This window comes from Pleurodeles waltl, chromosome 3_1, assembly GCF_031143425.1.
Source record: "Pleurodeles waltl isolate 20211129_DDA chromosome 3_1, aPleWal1.hap1.20221129, whole genome shotgun sequence".
Lineage (NCBI taxonomy): Eukaryota > Metazoa > Chordata > Amphibia > Caudata > Salamandridae > Pleurodeles > Pleurodeles waltl.
In genome coordinates, this window is record NC_090440.1 from 1195519809 (window position 1) to 1195539259 (window position 19451).

Consider the following 19451-nt stretch of genomic DNA (forward strand, 5'->3'; position numbering starts at 1 on the left):
TGCATTGTGCACAACTTATATGCTTAGCTTTCGTCTATGTTGCAGCTGGTAAGGTTATTTCATCAATAGTCTCCATAACACTGAGCTCAGTATTCAAACTTGTCAGTCATGCACGGGACTGGTTAAGTAAATCCTTAGATATCTAAAAAGTAGGGTTTGGAAACCTCACATCTGGAAAACAGCAATGTTTCCACCTATAATTAGAAAAACAAGAACATGCGATTGACATTCACTTTATTTACACATCAGGCGTAGATTTGAAATAGCAACACGTCAACAATATTTGTTAAAAGGTGAAAAGTGATGCTAACTTAACAGAAAGAAGAACAGTGCAATGCTGTATTTCACAATGGCTTTAAACATAGTTTGGAAAAACAGCTCAGCCGTCGTACTGAGCACGTGAATTCAGAAAAAAGAATCAATTTAGTGCTTAATTTGTGCTTGTTGTTTTCCATATATTTGAGTACCGGCCTTTATTTTTCTGCCTCAAGCATTTACTGTGAACAAAAGACACATATGGGAAAGACGAAGGAAGTGAAAAACGAAAAGGCGTCACATTGGGAGAAACCAGAAAGCGGCAAGAGTGAGCCTAATGGGCAGGGAGTGGTTTTAAATGGATTGAAGAGGCCCGAGATGGCTTCAGGATTAGGCTGCCTCAGTATTCCATGTTTGCACATTTAATTGCAGCAGCCGCGTGTATAAGAGGAGGGCTTTGGTCACCGGCACGTTTTTATTTACAAATTAAGCACTGGATGCATTAGGCTAGGAGAGAGTCGCTTATCGATAGGGCTGCTTCAGGCTGATAGCAGCCCGGCGTGCCCATCCATCTGCACCTCAGCAACTTCAAAAATGTCTCAATCTTATGGGCGTCCTTCCGAAAACAGTCCAAGACCATGTAGTTTTGCTGAGCAGAGTTGACTGTCCGTAGCCCAAAACTTAGGTGGTTTGGAGGTTGTTCGAGTTCTGCTGTGAAGGGAGCACCGTCCGCCATCTGAGAGATGAGAGAACAGAGAGGACATGCTAAGCATAGTAATTATCTTTCGATTTGGAAAATAATCCGTTTACATAATTAAGATACATAGCAGAATCATACATGAAAAGGACTTGATAGACAACAACGCTATATCAGTGATGATATCAATATAAGTGAGAGAGATTTGTTTGAGAGAAATAAATGCTGTTTGCGACACATGATGATCATGTGAATATTTCGTCAAGTATTAATGCCAAAGGAAAGAGGTTTGCGAAGTATAAGGACCTATGAGAAAGCATGACGAGGTAAAAGGAGATTAATGGAGGTCAAGTGAAAAAGCACAGTGAGGCAAGCAAACGGGATTCAAAAGTCAGGCAAGGTTATAAGTGGGCCTTCGAGATTTAATGGTATTGTGTCTTAACACACTCCTCTACACTGGACTTCCAATGTTGTCAATTGCACATATACTAGTCTGACAGTTCCGACTGGCATCATAGAAGGTCCTTTTGAATTGTTCCTTTTAAAAAAAATTAAAAAAAAAATTCAAATTAGAAACATTATGTTGAAACTAAGTGAAAATGGAAAACTGGAGGCCTCACTTGAAAGATTGGAAGCAAGGCATAGGAAGCAGAAATTAAGCATAAAGGGATAGAAAGCGACTAAGGAAAGTCTCCTGCAGAAGAGGCCTGCATAGCTTAGAGAAGCATAAAGGGTAGATGAACAGTGGAGTAGTGAAGAGAGACAGCTTAATTATCTGCAAAAACTCAAATCAGACCCAGAAAACAGAAATGTTGAGAGTAGGTATTTGGCTACGATCTGTTGTTGAACATCCTCTTTATGTCAGCTCATCATTTCAATGGCCAGTAGCTGTCTTTGTTTGTTAAGGTAGCAGCTCCATTGTAGTGCATAGAGGTCACTTGACAAGGTACTGCAATGGCAGTGTATTGGTATTCATTAATATTTTCCTTATTTATTTGCCTCTGGTTTTGAAAATGACTGCAAAGGTAGGGTTATGGGTTGGGAAGGAGATAATTAATGGTCTATATGAGAATGGGGACAATATTGTGAATCCCCTTTTGTGATCACTGCAGAAGCTAGCACAGACAGAAACTCTACACTTTCCCTATTGATTAATGATTGTGCCTTCCTTATCCTAGGTTACGACTGATACATCTAGTGTCATGATGCAGTAGGGGCAGGGAGGAGGAGAGCTTCAGGAAGAGTTTTCTCAGTATTAACCATGCCCCTACAGAAGTGGGACCTGCACACCTGCATTAGTTTCTCCACCACGTACAAGTTCTGTGTGGATTTGCTACATACTAAATGCTAATTTTCTGTCTCCTTCTGTCATTCCGGAGGCAACTCCTCTAAAGCAGCACATTTTACTAAGTAATTGTTCCTCTGACATTCTAGTCTTCCAGGTAGGTCCCTGGAGGGCCGAAGAACGTTTTCTTGGTGTGCTTTTCTCAATAAATTAATTTAAAGCATAGCTCGGAGTGCCAAAGCCATATATGTGTGTGTGTGTGTGTGTGTGTGTGTGTATAGATAAATAGATAATAGCCCTAACCTTCTAGTCTGTGCGCTGCTCTCCCAATGCCAACTCCACGTGTCAAGTCCCGCACTCCAACAGTGCAGGCCTCTGGTTCGAGACCGCTGTTCGACCTCCTCCTCTGGTTAATGAATATTTTGCATTTGGTCTTTTGGTAACACTTACTGTTAAAATTATTAATTAGGTCTGTAAAGTTCTTTGGTATTTAGCCATTCCTTTTTAGTGCTTTTGGGGCTTTTGTTTTTAGTGCTTGTTTGCAGGTGACTTATTCCCGACCACTCCTGCCCATACCTGACATTTCTACTGACATCTGCAGCTTTTCGCCTTCGAGTCTCCCACCACCCTGACGGCCCCTCCCACCACCCAGGACTACTTATGGAGACTGCTGCACAGCTGTGCACAGCAGGCATGCTGCTGGTGCACCAAAGGCATGCCAAAGGCAAGTCCGTCTTCGCCTGTCCATGCCTGGATTGCACCCTGCACCAGGAACCCTGGATCTACCACCATACACCCCTAGTCAAGAATGGAACTCACTGCCCTCAACACCCAACATCCCAGCGTTGACTGCTGCCGCATCTCGCCTAGATCCACCACAGGTCCTTTTGCTTGCCGCTGCTGCCACTTCACCTACTACACCCACCTGCCTTCGCCCAACAGCACGGCCAACTCCCCATCCAAACAAGAGCATCGTCTACTGCAATGTATCCTGCTCAACGTCCGATTCCTCTGCAAGCACTAAACGAGGTATGGGACACCATCACTTCCCTTGATCCCGACATTGCCTTCCTCATCGAGACGTGGCTTAATGCCACTTCCACACCTGACATTGCTGCAGCCACACTGAACAGTCACAAGATCATCCACCTTGACTGCCCCAAAAAACCTGGAGGCAGTATCCCCTTCATATGCAAAGGTACTCACCACTGCAGCGCCACAAAGGTCTATGATGCACAGCTCATGGAACACCTCAATTTCCAGCTCTGCATAGATGCCAACATCACCCTCAAAGGCACTCTCCCTTTCAGTGCCCCAGGCCCCCAACACAGCTTCTGAAACATAATCCCAGGACTCCCCCATTCTTGCCATCAATACCTAACACTAGGAGACTTCAATTTCCACCTAGAAGACTACAATGACACAAACACCGAAAACCTCCTTGACAGCATGAATGTCATTGGCCTCAATCAAATAGTCACGAGTGCCATGCACACCGGAGGGCACATGCTCTATGCCATATTTACCTCCAGGAACAATATCAGTTTCAGTCACACCACAGAAATCACCTGGTCGGACCACTCCATCATCCATTTCACCTGCTCCACTGCTCCCAGACACCACACTAGACCCCCTGGACCTCCCAGCAGAGTTGGAGCAAGTTTTCAGAGAGCCAGTGGTCAGACACCCTCAACTGCCCTCCCCCAGATACTTCATCGGACATTAATACTGCCATCAAAAACACTTGGATCTCAGACAGAGTAGCACCTTGTAAAACTATCAAACCCAACAGCCCCACCAAACAAGCAAAATGGCACATATCAGAACCCAGATCCAAGAAGCTTGAGTGCAAGCAACTTGAGAGACTTTGGTGCACCACCAAATCTCCCAGTGACAGAATCGCTAGCAAAAACTCACTCAACCAACACCACAACCACCTAATAGAAGCTAAACTTACTCATCAGAATCCAAAACAGCTCCAAATGAAAAAGGAACTCTATAGGAGTCTCCAGAAATTCTCCAACCCACCAGGAACATAAAACAGTGCTTCCCCATCCCACGATTTATGCGGCTTCCTTATCGAATACTTTCATGGCAAACTTTCCACCGTATACAAAACCTTTGCACTGCAGCCAACTGCCGCTGACATCATTAACCTTCTCAGCTCTACCAACCCTTCGAACAATGCCACTCTCCACAACTGGAAACAACTCAACACTGAATCCACAATCAACATCATGAGATACATCCAGTCAGGATCCCCCACAGACCCTTACCCGAACCACATGTTTAACCTAGGGAGCAACGCCATTAAACTCACGGACAGCCTCAACATCTCCATTACAGCAGCCACATACCCCGAAGAATGGAAACATGCCAGTAATACCCCTCCTCAAAAAACCCTCTGCTGACCCCAGTGATCTCAAAAACTACAGTCCAATCTCCCTGCTTCCCTTCCAAGCTAAAGTCATTGAGAAAGCCATAAACCAACAGTTCACCGCTTACCTAGAAGACCACAAACTTCTGGACACCTTCCAATTCACATTCCATTCCAACCATAGCATCAATCGGCACTGATTAACGCCACTGATGAAATCAGTTCTCTGGACTAGGGAGAAGCACTCATACTACTCGACCTCTGCAGCTTTCAACACAGTTACCAATCATACACTGATCAAGACACTGCATCAGAGGCAATGCCCTGAAGTGGGTCGCTTTCTTTCTTTCCGGGAGAACCCAGAGAGTTCTTCCCCCTTTCACCTCAAAGCCTAATTATACTGTATGTAATGTACCCCAGGGCTCTTCCCTCATCCTCGCTCTCTTCAATGCCTACATGACCCTCTTGGTCAGCATCATCAGGAACCAAGGACTAAAAATAATCTCCTATGCAAACAACACTCATCTCATCCTCTCGCTTTCCAAAAGACCCATCCACTACAAAGACCAACTTCCACCTCTGCATGAACACCATCGCCAACTGGTTGAAGAACAACTGCCTCAAATTCAACACTGACAAAACGGAAGTCCTGCTTTACAGATACTCTGCCTCTCCCTGGGATGACTCCTGGTGGCCCGCCGACTTAGGAACATCCCACAAGCCAGGAACCTGGGAACCATCATTGACAACAAACTCAAGAAGGAGAAACAGATCAACGCAGTTTCCTCCACCTGTTTCCCCACACTTCCAATGCTTCTGAAGATCTTCAAGTGGCTTCCGTTCACCACTAGAGTAGCAGTCACACAGGACCTCATCAAAGCTGCCAGATTACGGCAACGCACTATATGCAGGAATCTCATCACACCTTATGAAACAACTCCAAGTCATTACGAACTTAGAAGCCAGACTCATCCTGGGCCTCCCAAGAGGGACTCATACCTCCCCCTATCTAAGGAACCTCCACTGACTCTCTGTACACAAATGTTGCCAATTCAAGATCCTGCCCTATGCATACAAGGCCCTGCACAGCGTAGGACCCACTTGCCTTAACCACCAAATAAACTTGCAAAGACCCTCCAGACACCTCCCCTCTGCAGCACTCTCCATCACACACACCTCCATCATCTGTTGCAGCATTTGCAGCTAAAGCCTAGAACAGCCTCCCAGTCAGCCACCTGAAAACATCTTCCTCCTTCCTGGACCTCAGGAAAGAGCACCAGTAGATAGATAGATAGATAGATAGATAGATAGATAGATAGATAGATAGATAGATAGATAGATAGATAGATAGATAGATAGATAGATAGATAGATAGGACCAAAAATGTGATTAGTTAGGTTATTTTTTTAAATACATTTTGGGTTTCAACAGAAAAGGGGATTTCTATGAAACCTATAACTGAAATTATTAACTTCCTTTTGCTACTGCCGTCTTCCAACTCATGTTTGCCCTTAGATTAGTGCTGGCTCCAACTGCTTTTGGAATGTATTAGACCGCAGCACTTTTATTAGAAGGTGCAACTTGAAGAATACCTTAAAAATGCTCAGATGAAGAACCATAGTGGCCTAGTAACACAATGAGAGACACCTTCAACCAGACCTTGGTTTTTAACCAATAGCACTTTGAATGTTGTGATTTATCCACATTTGGCATACTTAACCCGATAAGTGTGGGTGTCAGCCACCCGCACTACCTCCCTGGTGCGGGTCACAACCAGTGGCCGTCACCAGGGAGGGGGTTAAAAATCCTCTGGTGAAATGCACCGGAGGACTATTTTTTTTTTTTTTTACCGTAGGAGACGCGGAACAACTTCCACGTCTCCCCCCACACCCTCCCCCCCTTTTGTGAGGTGGGCTGACGTTACATTTTTCCCCACCGGGGCAGAAGAGGAGCAGGTAAGCGTCCTCTTCCTACTCCGGTGGGGGAAAAAAGGCCAAAACGGCCTCCCCAGATGCCAGGGAGGCATCGATGGAAAGGGGAGACTCTCCCCTTTCCATCGATGCCTCCCTGACACCGTTTCCTGACCATGGATCGCAGCACGGCTGCGATCCATGGGCAGGAAACGCCCCTAGACACGAAGGGATCTTGTTTGGGGGGGTTGCCCCCCTTGTAAATGGGCCACCCCCCGTGGGGGCACTATTTTAAAAAAATAACTGTTTTGGGTTGCTTTGGGGGGCGATCGTGCCCCCTCAGATAAAAATAAAAATACAAAATTAAAAATAATAAAAAACAAAATAGCGGGGTCGGCCCTCCGAACACAGGCTGTTCCCTAGGGGATAAAAAAAGAATCTAGTTTTCCCTGGGGGGGGGGGGCCCGATTCAATAAAAAAAAAAAAAAAAAGAGAAAATGTTGGGGGTCAGCCCTTAGGCTGACCCTCTTTGGGGCCATTTTTTTTTTTATACGTGAGTGCTTTGCCAAGGGAAAGCACACATGTATGAAAAAAAAAAGTTAGGTAGAGAGTTAGTGTCTTGCTTTCTCTCTCTCTCTATATATATATGTGTATATATATATATATATATATATATATATATATATATATATATATATATATATACACACACATTTTTTTTTCTTTCATGTGTTGTTTTCCGGGAGCCACAATTGGCCCCCCCAGGGAAACCACACATATATATATATATAAAAGTAATATCTATCTATATATATATATATCTATATATAAATTAATATATATCTATATATAGATATATATATATGCAACACAAATTGGTCAAAAGATTGTTGTACGGCGCACTCCACTGCCGGTGCTCGGTGACGGAGGAGACCAACCTTGAAAATATTTTGTGAACAAGAATCTCGCCGCACTCCACGAGGTTCAAATTGACATGTTTTATTGCAAGTATTTAAAGAAAAGAGGGACTCATTTACGCAGATCAAGACTCCTTGAGAGTCAAAACGCGTAGGTGGCTGTTGCCTGCAATAAAACATGTCAATTTGAACCTCGTGGAGTGCGGTGAGATTCTTGTTCACAAAATATATATATATATATATATATATATATATGCATGCATGTATGTCTTTTCTCTAGTGGCAGTTGCCATAAAGTAGAGCAGGTGGTTTATTGTCCTGCTGCAAAGGATATACATTTATATGTATTTAGCTGAGTGGATTAGTAAAAGGCAAGCTTTACCTGCGCTTTAAAACAAAAGTTTTGCGAGGGGGACTATGGAGATATGAGCGACACTTTTGCTGGGTGATACTGAGGGAATTAGAAGAGGAGGTAATGGGAGGCAGAGCACCAAAAATGACTGTCGCACTGGGTGCCACCAGCGCTGAAGGCTGTGATGATAGTTATGTGGTAAGGTGAAGTAATACATTCTTTTTTGTTTTTTTTTCAGTGTTTTCAAAAAATCTGCTGAATTGGAGAAGATGCGAAGCTAAGGTAACAACATTTCCTATTGTACACATCAAACATACCAACAAGCAATTTTGTGATTATTTGCCTTCTAAGTAGGCTAGTAATTTAGAGGGACAGTTTAGCCAGTAGCAGAGATGGCGTCTCGTTGGATGACTGCTGATCCAGCCCCAACTCGGGTTATGGAGGACAGTTCTGATGTACGCTGAGAGACCGAGACAGCATCTGAGGGAGAGGACAATGGGGCAGAATCTGGGAGTGAATTTTCAGTTGGCGGAGTCCCATCCGACAACACCTCTTCCAGTGAGTCTGAAGGAGACAATGACGACAGCCGTGCTGTCCCTCCGCAAGCACATTCTATGCAGCGGGAGAACATTGGGTTAGCCGAACCCAGGGAGCAGGTGCTTGCGGCTGCAAGCACAGAGAGAGTGATCTCTTGGCAGCCCACCCTGTTTAACTCAGCTCCAAACTCCACCTTTTACTGGTGACGCTAGATGTAAAGTCGATACAGCTAACTTTTTGCCCGTCGACTACATCCATCTATTTTTGGATGTTGACTTCCTTCAGGAACTTGTGCAGCAAACAAATTTGCGTGCAGACCAATTTCTGAGGGAGCGTGGAGGCACTCTAGGGCCCTCTTCTAGGGCACGCCAGTGGGCTCCCACTTCACTGGCGCAGTTGAAGATATTTTTGGGCCTTACGCTCAAAATGGGGTTAGTGCAGAAACCCACCTTGCAGTCCTACTGGACGACTCGCACGGTTTGGGTAACTCCCCACTTTGCACCATACATGAGCAGAGATCGTTTTTTGCTACTGCAGCGCATGCTGCATTTTAATGACAATTCTGCTGCAGTGCCCCGGGAACATCCAGATCATGACAGGTTGCTCAAAATTCGGCCTGTCGTGGAACATTTATCTGCCAGGTTTCCAGAGATCTATACTCCTGGAAAGAATATAGCAGTCGATGAGTCCTTGATCCTGTACAAAGGACGGCTGCTCTTTAGACAGTACATTGCAAGCAAAACAGCTCGCTTAGAATAAAGCTGTACATGCTGTGTGAGAGCTCTTCTGGCTATGTGTACAGCATGAGAGTGTATACAGGGAAGGATTCTACCCTAAACCCTGTAGGTTGCCCTCCTGCGTTAGGGGTCACAGGTAAGATTGTATGGGAACTTGTCCAGCCACTACTTTATAAAGGTTATAACCTTTATGTGGACAATTTCTATGCAGGAGTAGAGCTGTTCAGTGAGGTCTACAAAGTTGGCACTGTGGCCTGCGGTACAGTTCATTGTAACCGCAAAGGATTCCTGCAGGAGCTTGTTTGCAAGAAGCTCCCGAAATCAGAGAGTACTGCATTGCGTTCAAACGAACTGCTCGCAGTCAAGTTCTTGGATAGGCGTGATGTATACGTGCTCACTACAATTCATGATGAGAGCACTTCCCCCATCACGGTTTGGGGTCAGATGGCCGAAGTCCACAAGCCCATCTGTATACTTGATTACAACAAGTACATGGGCGGAGTGGACAAGAATGACCAGGTTCTTCAACCACACAATGCAGGTCATAAAACTTGCACTTGGTACAAGAAACTGTTTACCCACCTGATTCAGATGGCAACATATAATGCGTATGTTGTTTACCGTCAGACAACCACAGGAAGACTCATGACTTTCCTTGACTTCCAGTTGTCTGTAATTGAAAGCCTCACTGCTGTTACAGAAGCAGCAGCAGCAGCCTCCACCTCCTATGTTCTGGAGGATGTGGCAGGGCTGCAGGAGCGACACTTTGCTGATCGCATTCCTAAAACACCCAAAAAGGATCATCCATGTCGTCGCTGTAAAGTGTACTCGAAGCATGGAAAGCGGCAGGAGAGTTAGTATTACTGTCCCCAGTGTCCATCACAATCAGGCCTCTGTATCCCTACTTGCTTTACGTTGTATCATACTAAAGCAAAGTTCTGGGAAATCGACTGAGGTTGAGCTGCCATTGGGTAATCCTTTCAGTGGCAGTGCATGGATACAGAACGTCCATGGGCCACTGCTTCGTTAGGCAAGGAGCCACAGAATTTTACTTAATCTACTTCATCATGGACTTCCTTTTGTACTGCTTGAGAGCCAAATCCACCGTCAGAACATTGTAGGTGTTCTGTTCAATTAACATGCATTATATTCCCCCTACTGCATATACTAGTGGACAGAACATATGCCACATTGTCACGGAGTACCCTTTCTTCACCAGCATGTCTACCTTACTTTCAACGGTAGATATGCTCTCTCAGTTCGAGGAATCACTTTGTACAGCATACTTGGAAACCCCCACCTTGCATCCACAAACTAGTATAGGTTCACTTGGCAATTATACAGGATTAGTTAGGACTCTGATGAGAACAGAGACATGAGTGGGTAAGGAAAGCTTATATTAGGTGTGCCTTCACAGTGATATTGCACAGGTAGAAGGCAGATTGTAAAGGTAGGCCAGATGTACATCATCTACACCCATGGACTCAAACCCATTGGTGCATCCCAGCACTGAAGGAGAATGACTTGTATAGGTCAGTGTTTGACCTGCTTTTCATGTTCATCCTCCATCAGAACTTAGTAGATGTTCAGTTTGCTGTATAAGTGCATTACAGTCACATCACTGCACATAATGTTGGCTGGTACATATGCTATGTTCTCATGGACTCCCCTGTGTGCCAAACACTACCCTTTTTGATAGCCTATGACCTTCTCTTTGGGGAACATCATGAGAAATTCCCAGCATGTCTCCCTTAGTTTCAAAGGTAGATATGCTCACTCAGTCCAAGGAATCGCTTTGTACTGCATACTCGGACACCCAACTTGCATCCACAAACTGGAAGGAGTTGGATTTAGCACAGAGAGTACATTAAAGGCGCATGAAAAACATGTCTTCCTGAGCCTCAGGTGGCTGTCACAGGAGTCAATAGTAAAGGTTTGTTACGCATGCATTTGGTAATGTTAAGGAAGAAGGAGGCAGTTACTTGACAGGTGGTAAAATGTAGTCAAACTTGTTCCGTTCTGTGGCATGTGAATGTGATGGGCCCTTGTCTGGCAGCGGTAAGTTAATGTGAGTGAAGTGATTGGTTGGATTGGGCCTGTGGACGGTGGTATGAAAGGGTTGTTTGTTGTGCGTGAATGTGGTGTGAATGGACCATAAAGAGGTAGGTGCCTGGATGCGGCTTTATGGCCCACCTTCAGAAGGCTTGGTTTCAATATTCAGATACTTTGATAAGTATTCATGCTTTGAAACCATAATTTCTGGAGGTGCTAAAACCAACCAGTGAGTGGTGGGTTAACTTTAACAAACTAGTACCAGGGGAGTCCAAGGTTGCAGGACTTGCGTGGCTCTCACCAGTTTTCCTTCACCCAGAATCCCCTTGAAATCACAAAATGTGCTTAAAAAACACATTTGCCTTGCATTCCACTGAGCAGAAGTCCAGGGATCTGCAGGGAGCCACAATTTCCACTAAGTGTCCAGCAAAAAACTGCCTCACTTTAGTAAGTGGGCAAGTGACCACAACAGGGAAGTACCCAAAACGGATTGTGGAGACATTAAAATTACCTACCACAAAACAGCCTAGTTTTTTAAGACAGTCACCTAAGTATTTGGTCCTGGGCTCGGCAGCCATATAGGGAAACCTACCAAACGCAGACATTTTTGAAAACTAGACACCAAAAGCAGCCCACGTAAATGTGGCGTGTTTCGATTTAACAAAGTTTTCTTACCCAGAATACCCTGCAAAAGTGAAACGTTGATTAAAACCACTATTTTTCCTTTCTTTTTTAATCACAGAAGCTACAGGAATGTGCAGGGATCCTCAAAATTCCTACCACCCAGTGTTTCTCCACTTGTCCTGATAAAAACACAACCCCACTTGTGTGCCTGCGCCCAGTGCCTGCTTCAGGAATGGATCACTCCAGGGTTAACAGTAGCCCTCATGCAAAGACTACCATTGACCCTTGTGTGATCCATTCCTGTCGCGGGCACTAGGCATACCCACACAAGTGAGGTATAGTTTTTATTGGGTGACTAGAGGGAACGCTGGGTGGAAGGAAATGTGTGGCTCCTCTCAGATTTCAGAACTTTCTGTCACCGAAATGCGAGGAAAAAGTGTTTCTTTAGCCAAATTTTGAGGTTTGCAAAGGAATCTGGGTAACAGAGCCTGGTGAGAGCCCCACAAATCACCCCATCTTGGATTCCCCTAGGTCTCTAGTTTTAAAAATGCACAGGTTTGGTAGGTTTCCCTAGGTGCCGGCTGACCTAGAGGCCAAAATTCGCCAGTAGGCACTTTGCAAAAAACACCTCTATTTTCTTTGGGAAAATGTGATGTGCCCACGTTGTGTTTTGGGGCATTCCTGTCGCAGGTGCTAGGCCTACCCACACAAGTGAGGTACAATTTTTAACGGGAGACTTGGGGGAACATAGAATAGCAAAACAAGTGTTATTGCCCCTTGTCTTTCTCTACATTTTTTCCTTCCAAATATAAGAGAGTGTGTAAAAATGACATCTATTTGAGAAATGTCCTGTAATTAACATGCTAGTATGGGCACCCCAAACTTCAGAGATGTGCAAATAACCACTGCTGCTCAACACCTTATCTTGTGCCCATTTTGGAAATACAAAGGTTTCCTGGATACCTTTTTTTCACTCTTTATATTTCAGCAAATTAATTGCTGTATACCCGGTATAGAATGAAAACCCACTGCAGGGTGCAGCTCATTTATTGGCTCTGGGTACCTAGGGTTCTTGATGAACCTACAAGCCCTATATATTTCCGCAACCAGAAGAGTCCAGCAGACATAACGGTATATTGCTTTAAAAAATCTGACATTGCAGGAAAAAGTTACAGAGTAAAACATAAAGAAAAATGGCTGTTGTTTTCAGCTCAATTTCAATATTTTTTTATTTCAGCTGTTATTTTCTGTAGGAAAACCTTGTAGGATCTACACAAATGAACCTTTGCTGAATTCAGAATTTTGTTTATTTTTCCAAAAATATTTAGATTTCTGGGATCCAGCATTGGTTTCACACCCATTTCTGTCACTAACTGGAAGGAGGCTGGAAGCACAAAAAATAGTAAAAATGGGGTATGTCCCAGAAAAATGCCAAAATTGTGTTGAAAAATGTGGTTTTCTGATTCCAGTCTGCCTTTTCCTGAAAGCTGGGAAGCTGTTGATTTCAGCACAGCAAACCCTTTGTTGATGCCATTCTCAGGGGCAAAGCCACAAGCCTTCTTCGGCAGCCCTTTTTTCCAATTTTTTGTAAATAAACAAAATTTTTGCTCTGTTTTGGCTAATTTCTTGGTCTCTTCCAGGGGAAACCACAAACTCTGGGTACCTTTAGAATCCCTAGGATGTTGGAATAAAAGGCCCCAAATTTGGCATTGATAGCTTATGTGGACAAAAGGTTATGAAGACCTAAGTGCGAACTACCCCAAGTAGCCAAAAAAGGGCTCAGCATGGGGGGGGGGTGCGGGAGGGGGCAGCAGCTAAGAGGTTAACGTTCGTTCTCCAGTCACACATCATTGCTTGCTTAAAAAGTGCAGCACCTGCCCACTAATTATCAGTGTGCCCAGTCACTCCTTCATTTATTCTTCTATGTAATCACTCAACAACTCAGCATTTGATTAACTCATCTAACAACACAACCGTACACAAACTCTCCGGATAGAGCCCCTCAATGTATTCAGGGTGAAGATTCCCCAGTAAGACCAAGGGAGGGCCACAGGAAAATCCCAGAGATGTCAAAAAAATGTGGGGCCCCCGTTTTAACTCCTACAGGGCAGGGCAAATCAAGAAATGCTAATACTCATTCACCATTGTCACCAGCGAGTGCGCCTCTGCAAGTGAGGCCCTTCATTGCACCAAGAGCTTCAGCCCCTTTGATATATCACATGACGTTCCTGACCCAAGTGTATTAATGGGTGGGACAGCCAACACAGGAGCAACAGACACAAGCCCAGACCTGCCTAATGCTCAGTACATCTCATGTATAAAAGATCTACAAAATGAGGCATCTGAGCTCCAATCTTTGGTTAAATCCTTAATTATACCTGCCTAATGCTCAGTACATCTCATGTATAAAAGATCTACAAGATGAGGTATCTGAGCTCCAATCTATGGTTAAATCCTTAATTATAATGGTCAAACAGCTAACATCCACAGATGTGACACCCAGCAGGGATCACAACAGTAGCACCACTCCGAATCACCCAGGTTCCTCAAAATTTCCGACCAAGTTGCCATTGAACACCAGCAACAAGATTTGCAATTGCGCCCCACCACCTGTTGCTGTCAACCTGGGGCCAGGCATTGATCATCCTACATTGGGGGGGGGGGGGGGGGGTCATGAATTCCTGCGAGGCCCTGACATATAAATACCTAAATAGGGGTTCCAAACCAAGTCTTCACCATCAATTGCCTAGATTTATGAAAGATAAGGTTCCAAATTACGTTGGACAGCCTGTTGCCAATTGGGCTAATTCCAACAACACTGTCCTAATGGTTAATGTCCTCAAACTACACCTACCAGCCCACAGGGAAGGGGGAGATTCTGTGAGAAACAAGACAATCCACTTGATCCATCATATGAGAGGCTGTTACTCCATAATACGCGAGGACATAATTGATGCAGTTAGAAGGCCAGATCCGGTTTCCTGTTTTGACACAATTGAGCTGACACTTAGGGACAGGAGTTTGGTTGATAATCTGGTTACCTTAGATGCAAGGACAAGTGCCCCATTCAGTTTAAGTATCCCAGTCCCCCCCTTACCCTGTATGACAGGATCAGGTTCACCAACCTTTTAGCAGGCATTTCTTCTAATCTAGATAAGAATGACTAATTCAGTGCACCACCCGACATCCCTGCTGATCTACTATCCCTTCCATGCTACATAACTACTCCTGGCTTGACTACTTCTCCTACTGCTGCCTCTACAAACATTCTCCCCCTTGTCTTGGACAGACACAACCTACCGATTCAGGACCACTTGGTCAATTGTGAACGTACCGCTCCTGTGGGGAATACAAGGATAGCATTCTGTGACGTGACAGGTCTACTATCTAAGTGTCAACATCAGGACAGTGCGCGCTCTACGGGCGACTAAAATGCAAAAACCCAGTCTTTATGCAAGAGCATAATTCATGCATTGTGTTTATATGCAGTTTGTTAACCTTTTGCATTGCAGAGTTTTACCTTGAAACCACTATTAATGATGTTTGCAAATAATGTTCATTTGAAAGGTATTGCTGCAGGCTTACAGAGTGTATTAGGGTGTGGACCCTTTCTAGGACCTTCTAGAAGCTTTCCCTACAGCATGACTGGGTGTGGTTTGTGGGCTGGGCCAGACTCTATATAAGGGAGCCAGCCCAGCTCCACGTGCTCACTATTCGGAGGTCCCGGTGCAGAGCAGCAGCAACTTCCTGAGCTCCTGTTCCGGAGGCCTACTTTGACCTTCCAGGCCTTGCCCTTCATTGTATTGGTGATCCTTGAACAGGGCAGTAAGATGGAGGTCGGCTGAGCCCACTACCCTGTTTTCAAAGGCATTCGAGTTTTTGGGCCTAGTTTTCATGTTAAAAGATTTTTCCTTGTGCGTGTGAATGTGCTCGTGGTTTCTGGCATTTACATGTAGGTATTCGAATCGACAAGACGCGCTAATCATTCTTGGCATTTGACTTTTCAGATTCGGGTCGGCAACAGTGTGCGCAACCATTTCCTGTCATTTGCATATTGGCTTCCAAATCGGCAAGACGCGCAATTCATTCCTGGCATTAAACTCTTGTTCTTCAGTGTGCGCTACCATTTCTTGCCATTTGCATAGTGGAATTTGAATCGGCAAGAAGCGTGATTCATTCCTTGCATTTAACTCTTGATATTCATTTTGCACGACCATTTCTTGGCATTTGCATGGTGTCATTCGAATCTGCAAGACGTGCGATTTATTCCTTGCATTTAACTCTTGATATTCATTGTGCGCTACCATTTCTTGGCATTTGCATGGTGGCATTCGAATCGGCAAGACGCATGATTCATTCCTTGCATTTAACTCTTGATATTCATTGTGTGCGACAATTTCTTGGCATTGGCATGGTGGCTTTCGAATCGGCAAGACGCACGATTCATTCCTATCATTTAACTCTTGATATTCAGTGTGTGCGCTACAATTTCTTGGCATTTGCATGGTGGCTTTCGAATCGGCAAGACGCGCGATTCATTCCTATCATTTAACTCTTGATATTCAGTGTGTGCGCTACAATTTCTTGGCATTTGCATGGTGGCATTCGAATCAGCAAGACGTGCAATTCATTCCTTGCTTTTAACTCTTGATATTCATTGTGCGCTACCATTTCTTGGCATTTGCATGGTGGCATTCGAATCGGCAGACGCACGATTCATTCCCGCATTTAAACCTTGATGTTCAGATCTCTTACAGGGTGCGCGATCATTTCATGGCATTTGCATATACTTGTTGGAATCGTCAGTGTGCGCAATTAATTTGCTGCATTTAAATCTTAGCTGTTGAGATCGCCTGCAGTGTGCGTGATCATTTCATGGCAATTAAAACTTTGATGTGTAGTGTTTCCTGAAGTGCTCACGATTATCCAGGGCCTCTTGAATTTTCAGCAAAGGCGTTAAAATTCAAGATGTTACATTCTACGTGCATGTTAAGTCCTTAGTACAATTCCTATTGTTTTCCAGGGAATGTTCAGATTACCTTTTGTCCTCATATAAAGGGGGGAATGTTTTTTCTGAAACATAATTCTAGAAGGTTCTTATATTCCTAGAGAGTATGTGACATTTCATTAAAAGTTCATATGAAACATTGTATTAACCATTCTTGATTCCTTTCCAGGTACCTAGATTTCTTGAGGCCTAGTTAGAGTCCAGTTCTAGGCCATTCATGTTTCTTCAGTCTAAGTGTTATTTCATGTTCCGAGTATCATTGAACTCTAGATTCAACAGAGTGTTATTTCATGTTCCGAATATCATTGAACCCTAGATTCAACAGAGTGTTATTTCATGTTCTGAGCATCATTGAACCCTAGATTCAACAGAGAGATTTTATGAACCTCAATGTGATTATATCTTGATATTGTGTTGTTTAACCTTTGCTTCCTACAGGTCTCCTTCCCAGCTGTTCCCTTCCTAATCCCCTTTCCCCCCTTGGACTCTCTTAGGCTCTGTGATATTTCCATCAGAGTTTTGGAGCTGTCTTGTGGTGGACATGTTGGAACGTGCGCAGACCCTGAGGATCTGGTCTCCCTGACACTAAGGTTGGAATAGCAGACTGGCTCCACTGTAGTCTGTGTACAAGAAACATGGGCAGTAAACCCAATCCACCTAAACGGTTTCAGAACCTATCATACGCCGGCGGAAACATCCAACATGGGGAGAGCAAAGGGGGGGGGATCTGTACTTATGTTTCAAACACCCTGAGAGCAGCCAGTATAATTGTGCTGGCTCCACAACCCTGCCATCACATGTTGTTGTCAATACATCAGCAAAATGGGTGCTAGCCTTAATTAACTTCTATAACAACATCCCGAAAGCCGAGTTAAAAATCACCTTGACTCTACTAAAAAGGGATATCGAAGCTCTCAGGAATAAAAAATCCGGGATTTGGTATTTCTATGGCGGGAGATTTCAATACCGAAGTTTGCACTAGGGCTTCAGGAAAGGTCTATGGTTCAAGCGAAAGGGGGAACGCTGGGCACTCATACTTGACACACTCTAGCTGTGGGGAACACTTGAATGATCTTATATTCAATATTGACCTTGCATTCTGTAACGAGATTTGCTGCCCGCCAATCCCATTTACACTTACGTTCAGTGGGCATGGGAAAAACTCAGTGATAGATTACATATCGGCCACAAACAGACATGCCACAAGGACTGGAAATTTAATTACCCACACAATTGCATGCAGTGACCATTAACCCCTAAGCATAGACCTGGATATGGCATCAAGAGATTTTTTATCCCAAACGCCACTTCCTAACTATTGTACAGTGGGAACTATGGACATTAACTAGCTCAATGTGTACACCTTGCGCTGGTCAAAGATTGATTCCCAAGAGTTTCTAAAAAAGTCGGTCTGTGGTTGTACTCAGGCTTTTGGAAGTTGCCTAGACCTGGGCTCTGACCCCGAGGATACCATTGAGAGTTTCCAAAAAATTACTGGGGATGTTAATGAGGGACTAGTAACTACAGGTAGGGACAGCAGCAACAACAGGACGAGAGGGTGGTTTGGTGAACATTGTACCAAGGTCCATAGAACGCTGAGACTAGCACTACAAAAATGACCACACTGTGTAATTGAAGTCAGGGCGGCTAGGAAAAACTATAAGCGTGTTGTAAGGCAGAGGAAAACAGTGTTAAAAGAAGAACTATGGGACAAACTGCATGAAGCAAGCACGAGTAAAGACCCTGCAGCTTTTTGGTATGCAATCAATTCACCCTATCTCCAGCCTAATACTGGTCCACATCTTGAAATAGCCATTAGTGAGGGAGACTGGATTAGTCACTTTTCCAATATTTATTCCAATCCTATTAACAGGTCAGGGCTGACAGTAGATGCTGTATCCGAGAGCAACTGTTTTGCCCCGTTACCTTCCCTATCAAGCTTGCATTCACCTTGGACGAGATCATTGCTGCCCTGAATGCTAGCAAAGCCGACAAGGCTCTGGGCCCGTGGTTCTCTTTAAAACCAACATGACCTTCTGGGGGCCACTGCTTACTCAAGTCCTGAATGCGTGTTGTCAAGTTGGCCTACTGAAATCCTGGAGGGAATCAATTATTATCCCAATCTTCAGAAAGGGAGATAGACATAGTCCAACTTGCTACCGTCCTATCTCTCTCCTAGATTCAATTCTAAAAGTGGCAGGCTGTATTGTTATCTTGAATAGACTACAGGAATGATCCCAGGACAAGAATGTTTTATCGGACTTACAGTACGGGTTCCGAGAGCGAATAGGCACCGTGGAACTGAGTCTAAACCTAAGCATGCTGATCGAGAAATACTCCACTGTCAAACAAGGGAGATTTTACTTAGCTTTTGTTGATTTAAGTGCTGCCTTTGACTGCATAATTCATATCAAATTGTGGGCTATCATCGGTGTTGGAAATGGTCCTTTTTGCAGGGTTATCCCCAAACTTTTTGCCATCTTCCTCCTATTTTTTTAGGTCTGTTTTTGCTGGTTTATTGTCTCTGCTCACTTTACCACTGCTAATCAGTGCTAAAGTGCAAGTTCTCCCCATGTAAATTGTACTGTGGATTGGTTTATCTATAATTGCCATATTTGATTTACTAATAAGTCCCTAGTAACGTGCCCTAGAGGTGCCCAGGGCCTGTGAATCAAATGCTACTAGTGGGCCTGCAGCACT

General features: G+C 44.3%; 1 protein-coding gene across 1 annotated transcript in view; it reads right to left on the bottom strand.

Annotated features, from left to right (window-relative positions):
* Positions 1-257: 257 nt before the first annotated feature.
* Positions 258-19451, bottom strand: part of LOC138283339 (somatolactin-like) — a 31971-nt gene continuing 12777 nt past the window's right edge. The window contains exon 5 of the mRNA XM_069221335.1: positions 258-991. Coding sequence (XP_069077436.1) covers positions 758-991 — 234 coding nt within the window. The 3' untranslated portion in view covers positions 258-757. The remainder of the gene's footprint in view (positions 992-19451) is intronic.